Source organism: Cebus imitator, unplaced genomic scaffold (genome assembly GCF_001604975.1).
Source record: "Cebus imitator isolate Cc_AM_T3 unplaced genomic scaffold, Cebus_imitator-1.0 Scaffold632, whole genome shotgun sequence".
Taxonomy (NCBI): Eukaryota; Metazoa; Chordata; class Mammalia; order Primates; family Cebidae; genus Cebus; species Cebus imitator.
Genome location: NW_016107947.1, coordinates 62,081 through 70,566, shown reverse-complemented (window position 1 = coordinate 70,566; position 8,486 = coordinate 62,081). Strand labels below are relative to the sequence as shown.

Below are 8,486 nucleotides of genomic sequence, written 5' to 3'. Positions count from 1 at the left end.
AAAAAAAAAAAAAAAAAAAAAAGAGCAAAACTCCATCTCCAAAAAAACGTAATAGCTTCCATCACCTTTGGAACTGAGCCACTATTCTCCCAGCTGCCAGTCAGCACTAACTTGTAACCCATGTGACGGAGCCATCTTGGTAGCAAATCCTCCAGGCTTGAGGGAAGCCACCTCAGCTGATGCCATGTGGGGAACAGGTGAGCCTTCCCCTATAGCCCTTTGCAAATCAAAGATTCTTGAGAAAATATATTATTGTGGTTAAGCTTTCAAGTTTGGGGGCTATAAAAATGAATAATGAGAACAGTCAGAACTCAAGGAAACATCCATGATCAGGAAGGGCAATATAGCTGGGTCTCAATGTATACTGGAATATATACCTTGAGGAACAGGAGGGCCTTCCAGGATCTAATATGAGTCAGGTAACTAGATTATCTTTGTACACCTGGGTATCATCAGGATCCAATTAGTAGACAGAAACACTAGCTTAAACAAGGTAAGCTTAAATAATTATTCTTTGTAATGGGATAGAGTAACAGGGAATTGAAGACAAAGGATTAACTGGGGGTTGGGGAGAGAACTCTAAAGAATATAGGAATCGTGGATATAGGGAACAGCCACTATCCCTCGTGCTGAGACAGAGCATTCAAATGAGAGGAAAATCTGGAAAAGCCTCTTCATCCCTGTGGACTGAGGTCTGAACCTCATTGGTGAGGGAGCAGCTGTGGCACAACGGATTGTGAGAAGTTACTGGGGTTCCACACTGGTAGGACTTGATGGGAATCTGGCTTCTGCAGAGCAGGAGAGAAACCTTCCACAGGAGTTGGACACAGAAGCAACAGAGCAAAATGAATAAAACCATAAGCTGGTTCTTTAAAAAGATCAAGAAAATTAATAAACCTCTATTTAGACTATCAAAAAAATGGCAAAGACAAAAATTATCAGTATTATAAATGAAAAAGAGATATCACCAGACCCTCTAGACAGTAAAATGATAATTAGGAAATACTACTAAAAAAAACGTTATGCCTATAAATTCAACAACTTGAATGACATGGACTAAATCCTTGACTATAAACTATCAAAATTCACTCAAGAAGAAATAGATAACCTGAATAATCCTATATAATAAAATACATTGAATTTTTAGTTGAAAACTTTCCTATGAGAAAAACTGGTTTCATTAATCATATATATATATAAAATATATATTATCTTTTTAATTGCACTTTAGGTTCTGAGGTACATGTGCAGAAACATGCAGGATTGTTGCATAGGTACATACATGGTAATGTGGTTTGCTGCCTCCATCCCCCCATCACCTGTATCTGGCATTTCTCCCCAACCTCCCTACCCACCGCTGTCCATCAAACATAGTGTGTGTGCTCCCCTCCCTGTGTCCATGTGTTCTCATTGCTCAACACCCGCCTATGAGTAAGAAAATGTGGTGTTTGATTTTCTGTTCTTGTGTCAGTTTGCTGAGAATAATGGTTTCCAGAGTCATCCATGTCCCTACAAAGGACACGAACTCATCATTTTTATGGCTGCATAGTATTCCATGATGTATATGTGCAAGAATTTCCTTGTTCAGTCTATCATCAATGGGCATTTGGGTTGGTTCCAGGTCTTTGCTGTTGTAAACAGTGCCACAGTGAACATACGTGTGCATGTGTCTTTATAAAAGAACAATTTATAATCCTTTGGATATATACCCAGTAATGGGATTGCTGGGTCAAATGGAATTTCTGTTTTTAGGTCCTTGAGAATCATCACCACACTGTCTTCCCCAATGGTTAAACTAATTTACACTCCCACCAAGTGTAAAAGTGTTATTTCTCCACATCCTTTCCAGCATCTGTTGTCTCCAGATTTTTTAAGGATCACCATTCTCACTGGCGTGAGATGGTATCTCAATGTGATTTTGATTTGCATTTCTCTAATGACCAGTGATGATGAGCATTTTTTCATGTTTGTTGGCATTATATATGTCTTCTTTTGAAAAATGTTTGTTCATGTCCTTTGCCCACTTTTGAATGGGTTTATTTGTTTTTTTCTTGTAAATCTGTTTTAGTTCTTTGTAGATTCTGGATATTAACCCTTTGCCAGATGGGTAGATTGCAAAATTTTTTTCCCATTCTGTTGGTTGCTGGTTCGCTCTAATGATTGTTTCTTTTGCTGTGCAGAAGCTGTGGAGTTTAATTAGATCCCATTTGTCTATTTTGACTTTGGTTCCCAATGCTTTTGGTGTTTTAGTCATGAAGTCCTTGCCTATGCCTATGTCCTGAATGGTTTTGCCTAGGTTTTCTTCTAGGATTTTTATCATGTTACGTCTTATGTTTAAGTCTTTAATCCACCTGGAGTTAATTTTGATGTAAGGTGTCAGGAAGGGATCCAGTTTCTGCTTTCTGGGCACTGCTAGCCAGTTTTCCCAACACCATTTATTAAACAGGGAATCTTTTCCCCATTGCTTACTTTTTTCAGGTTTGTCAAAGATCAGATGGTTGTAGATGTGTGGTGAGGCCTCCGAGGCCTCTGTTCTGTTCCATTGGTCTATATCTTTGTTTTGGTACCAGTGCCATGCTGTTTTGATTACTGTAGCCTTGTAGTATAGTTTGTTTCAGGTAGCATGATGCCTCTAGCTTTGTTCTTTTCGCTTAGGATTATCTTGGCTATGTGGGCTCTCTTTTGGTTCCATATGAAGTTTAAGGTGGTTTTTTTCAGTTCTGTGAAGGGGGTTACAGGTAGCTTGATGGAGATAGCGTTAAATCTATAAATTACTTTGGGCAGTATGGCCATTTTCACGATATTGATTCTTCCTAACCATGAGCATGGAATGCTTTTCCATCTGTTTGTGTCCTCTCTTGTTTCTTTGAGCAGTGATTTGTAGTTCTCCTTCAAGAGGTCCTTTATATCCTTTGCTAGTTGTGTTCCTAGGTATTTTATTCTCTTTGTAGCAATTATGACTGGGATTTCACTCTTGATTTGGCTCTCTTTAAGTCTGTTATTGGTGTATACAAATGCTTGTGATTTCTGTACACTGATTTTGTATCCTGAGACTTTGCTGAAGTTGCTTATCAGTTTCAGGAGATTTTGGGCTGAGACAATGGGGTCTTCTAAATATACAATCATGTTGTCTGCAAATATAGACAATTTGACTTCCTCTTTTCCTAACTGAATATCCTTTATTTCTTTTTCTTGCCTGATTGCTCTGGTTAGAACTTCCAATACTATATTCAATAGGACTGATGAGAGAGGGCATCCTTCTCTACTGCCAGATTTCAAAGGGAATACTTCCAGTTTTTGCCCATTCAGTATGATATTGGCTGTTTTGTCATAAATAGCTTTTATTATTTTGAGATATGTTCCATCAATACCTACTTTATTCAGAGTTTTTAGCATAAAGGTTGTTGAATTTTGCTGAAGGCCTCCTCTGCATCTATTGAGATAATCATGTGGTTTTTGTCTTTGGTTCCGTTTATGTGGTGGATTATGTTTACAAACTTGCATATGTTGAACCAGCCTTGCATCCCTGGGATAAAGCCTACTTGATCATGATGGATAAGCTTTTTGATGTGCTGTTCGATTCGGTTTGCCAGTATTTTATTGAAGATTTTTGCATCTATGTTCATCATGGATATTGGCCTAAAGTTTTCTTTTTTTGTTGAGTCTCTGCTGGGTTTTGGTATCAGAATGATGTTGGTCTCATAAAATGATTTGGGAAGGATTCTCTCCTTTTGTATTGTTTGATACAGTTTCAGAAGGAATGGAACCAGCTCCTTTTTGTATGTCCGGTACAATTTGGTTGTGAACCCATCTGGACCTGGGCTTTTTTTGGTTGGTAGGCTATTGATTGCTGCCTCTACTTTAGCCCTTGTTATTGGTCTATTCAGGGTTTCAACTTCCTCCTGGTTTAGTCTTGGTAGAGTACAAGTGACTAGGAATTTATCCATTTCTTCCTGGTTTACTAGTTTATGTGAATAAGTAGCTGTCTGTGGTAACGTCTGATGGTAGTTTGTATTTCTGTGGGATCAGTGGTGATATCCCCTTTACCGTTTTCTATTGCATCTATTTGATTCTTCTCCCTTTTCTTTTTTATTAATCTTGCTATTGGTCTATTTTGTTGATCTTTTCAAAAAACCAGCTCCTGGATTTATTGACTTTTTGAAGGATTTTTTGTGTCTCTATCTCCTTCAGTTCTGCTCTGAGTTATTTCTTGTCTTCTGCTAGCTTTTGAGTTTTTTTTATCTTGCTCCTCTAGCGCTTTCAATTTTGACGATAGGGTGTCAATTTTAGATCTTTCCTCTCTTCTCTGGTGAGCATTTATTGCTATAAATTTCCCTCTCAACACTGCTTTAAAGGTGTCCCAGAGATTCTGGTAAATTATGTCTTCATTCTGGTTGGTTTCGAAGAACATCTTTATTTCTGCCTTCATTTCATTGTTTATCCAGTCAACACTCAGAAGCAAGCTGTTCAGTTTCCAAGTGGTTGTGCAGGTTTGAGTGTGTTTCTTGATTCTGAGCTCTAGCCCGATTGTGCCGTAAACAGCCTTTTAAAAAGCTAGAATAATTTTCCACTAGTTAGAACTGAACATCATAATATACAAAAATTTTACAGACTCTGTAATTCAGGTCATTTGGTTTAATTATGACTAATCTGTAGGAATATACAATACAAATTTGTCAACCATCCACAATTAAAAACAACTATGGAGAAAAATTTTACTATGTTCAGAAAAAGATTTTATTCATATTCTTGAAAGATAGCTTTGTTCCCAATAAATATTCCTCCTACGATTTTCATATATTTTAGGAAAAGATGTATTCAATTCAAAAATAAGTAACATCAAGTTATTGGACTTTTTGTTTTTTTCTTGCTTGAAACTGCTCTGTTTTTGTTTTTATAGATTTAACCAACATTGACAAGGCAGGATCAATGGACTTCGTTTGTGATTCCCTTTCAATCTCACTCTCTTTTTTCTTTATTGTCTGAATAAGTTCTTGTTCTTTCTGTTCTCTTTGCCGGGCTTTCTCCTCAAGGATTTTTTCCATAGCTTTTGTTTTCTTGAAATTGGGATCTGAGGGGTCCAAATTGAACAAATGGGAAGTGTACATTGCCTGAAACCGTGCATCACTAACATTTACCTGCAAATCCAAAAGAATAAATAATTAATCAATAAATCAAACAAAATTACTAAAGCAAAAGGCTAGAAATGAGGCCAAATTTAGAAAGTTGGTGAATTGATTATATAAAATACAAACCTGAGCATTTTTATTGATTCATTAGGAAACTGTTTTTCTATAGATCTTTACGGCCCACCTTTGGAACACAATGTGTAGGGCACCCTGTTCTTATTATGCAAGGACAATCTATTTCAAAGAGAATGCTAGTGGGCCCTATATATATTATGGCTGGTAACTACAATGACCACTTAGAATGACTGTAGGATTGGTTTGCGACGCAGGGCTTTCCCATGCTTACACCACAAAATCAATTTCTCACCAGCATAAATAAGCCAATCAGAACATCTTTTGCCGGAGGCCCTGCATTCTGAGTAGGTTTTAAGAAATTTTAATCTTGGTACCAAAAATAAGGAACGATTGAAGGTGATTCATAGATAAAAAGATTAAAAGATCACTACGGCAAAGAATCTATCCAAGATCAAGGTCTGATCAGACACAAGCCCCAAATTGATCTTCTTTCTACAAAAACTTGTGGTTCTACATTTAAGAGTATACCCTTAACTCCCTCCAGCCTTTGAGGGTTGCCAGGCAGGGAGTAACCAGCAAGAAAGTGAAACGCAAGTCCACCTGGAGATGGACCACAGCTCTATGTATGTGAGGACAAGAGACTCAATATCTACAACAAAGAGAAAAATCTCATAAAAAATATCTTTATGCATGGTTATTAATGTCTGAAGGCAGAATGACTGCACATCATTCTTTGCTTTTCATAAGGAAACTAACTCAATAAAAACCTCACTGGAATGGGAGGATATATGAAACTGACTCAAATAATGGAAGCCACAGAGTAGCCTTTGAATCCTTCTATACACTACTTAGAAGCCATCTGTATATTACCCTCCATTGTTTGAACAAATTCAAAATTTCCCAAATATCCCCCATCTTATTCAGGGTCAGTTCTTCCACGTTAATGGTTGGAAGTCATTAAGCAGTTCCTAATAGCTGTTTGTAGATTTTCAGTAGAGGGCTCAAACTCATGCTTAGGGGACTCTATAGCTATTAGGAACATGTACTCAATAAGAGGAAGGAGTAATGGAACAAAAAACACAGAAATTTAAAAAACATGGCTTACTGCACTGGCCACTGCAAACAGTGAGAGTGTGGTCCAATGTGACATGAACCTGCTATTCAAGCATATCTTTCCTGGTCTGAGGATCACTATATGTGATTCTAACATTAAAAACTACACATTTTTTACACTGTGGGGGAGCCAAAACAATTAAAAAAAAAACCCAAAAAACAAAAAACAAAAAAAAAACCCTACACATTTTTGGTACAATACGGCCACTAAAATACAAGTCAACTATTTCACCTGGTGCTCAATCAAAGAAACAATAATTTCATCCACCAGGGATGAACTGGCTGCGCTGGACTAAAAGAGAGTAGCTTTGGCTCCACCATCAGTCTTTTTGAAGACATTTTCTTTCTTTCTTTTCTTTTTCTTTTTCTTTTTTTTTTTGAGACAAGGTCTTGTTCTGTCGCCCAGGCTGGAGTACAGTGGCATGATCATGGCTCACTGAAGGCTTGACTTCCTGGGCTCAAGTGATCCTCCCACCTCAGCTTTCTGAGTAGCTGGGATTACAGATGTGTGCCACTATGCCTGGCTAATTTTTATTTTTCATAGAGATGATGGTCCCACTATGTTGCCCAGGCTGGTCTCCAAATCCTGGGTTCAAGTGATCCTCAGGCCTCGGCCTCCAAAAGTGTTGGGATTATAGACGTGAGACATTGCACCTGCCCCTAAGACATTTCCAAGGGTAACTTTGACTATGCTCAATATCTATCTGCACAACTGACTTCAGATTCAATTCCATCTTTAAGAGGCTAATGACTGGTATCCATGGTTACCTCAAAGTCATCCTCTATTAATTCCTTCTTTTTCATGAGCTGCTTTTTCTTCTTTTTGCTCAGATTCTGGTGCTCTACAATCTTGTTGTAATTGAAGTGTTTCTTACCATCCTCGGCTTCATCCATCATAAGCAAAGCCATTTCAGCCTGTGGAGAGCAAAAAAAAATTCAAATGTACAGTGCTTTCCCCCTCCCCCCCAAAAAAAGGAGTATGGGGCACAAGATACCCCTTCTAGGAAAGGAAGACTCAACTGTTAAAACACTGGGGTACCACCTGTCATCTGTAAACTGTGGATTACCAAAACAAAGAGATCTCTGTATAGCAATAAGGTAGAATCTCTGGAAGCAACATTACTGACAGCAGGAGAGATAAAACTTTGTAGTTAAAAACCAGGCCCCACTTCACTTAGTGTGACTCATTGGTAGGCTGCAGGAAGAAGAGTCCTCAAGTACCCTCAAATAAAAAGTTCTCATTTTCACATTATTCTTTCTGCACAATGACACTAAACCTAGCAAATGTTTATTTTGTGATATAAATTATACTTTCTAAATGTGTAACTTTTATCAAGTAGTTTTTTTTTTTTTTGCCTTTACTTTTTCAATACTGATACATTTCTGTGAAGGTAGGATCTTAGCATCTGCTACTGAAATCTAGTAACTGGCTTTTTCCACTAAATGAGTATTTTCTACCAACCATGGGATTAAACAGGAACCCTCAAGAATCAACTAAACAACCATGTACACTAGTGAAAATACAGAGTATGTGCTAGACCTTTGTAGCTTTTCCTATATTACCACTTTAGGCTGCCTCAATTTCCTTTCCTCACTGGCTCTTGTAGCTGCTTTCTTTTCAGAGACATTTTCCACAGAAATTGATTTTCTTTGTTGCTATTTAGACAACTTTGAGTACTGCTGTATATGCAATGAATAGAAAATAGAAGATAAATTAAAATGTAGAGTTTAGGTGGCCAGTCAGGCATACTTTTGGACAGTGACATGAACATCAGCCCTAGGGGCACTGCTGCCTTCAATTCCTGCCTCAGCAAAAGCACATATGTCCCTGTGCCAAAATTACATATGACTCTGGACATAGGGTGTCAATAAAGCATAAGGCTCACTGCATTTCTAAGAAAGAATGTAATTTTGTGCATTAAATTCACATATTCACAATATGAAAAACAGAAATTTGCATTTGATAAGCCACAACCACAAACTCTGTATTATAGGACAGATTCAGATTGAATTAAAATTTATGACAATATTATTTTAACGTTTTAAGAGTATTTTCTGTCTCAGGCATAGTAAAGTTTTTAAATAATGAGATATTTTCCTCTTAATTTATTATTTTTTTTTTTTGGAGACGGAGTTTCGCTCTTGTTACCCAGGATGGAGTGCAATGGC

General features: G+C 37.5%; 1 protein-coding gene and 1 long non-coding RNA gene across 3 annotated transcripts in view; one reads left to right on the top strand and one right to left on the bottom strand.

Moving 5' to 3' along the window:
• Window positions 1–8,486, top strand: part of LOC119469346 — a 15,787-nt gene that overhangs the window by 471 nt on the left and 6,830 nt on the right. The gene's annotated exons all lie outside the window — the stretch shown is intronic.
• The window catches only part of ESF1 (ESF1 nucleolar pre-rRNA processing protein homolog), a 62,322-nt gene continuing 58,456 nt past the window's right edge, over window positions 4,621–8,486 (bottom strand). For both annotated transcript variants that reach the window (XM_017517450.1, XM_017517451.2), the window contains exons 13-14: window positions 7,086–7,232; window positions 4,621–5,138 (exon numbers count right to left, since the gene is read on the bottom strand). In XM_017517450.1, the coding sequence (XP_017372939.1) occupies window positions 4,845–5,138; window positions 7,086–7,232 (441 nt within the window). In that variant the 3' untranslated portion in view covers window positions 4,621–4,844. The remainder of the gene's footprint in view (window positions 5,139–7,085; window positions 7,233–8,486) is intronic.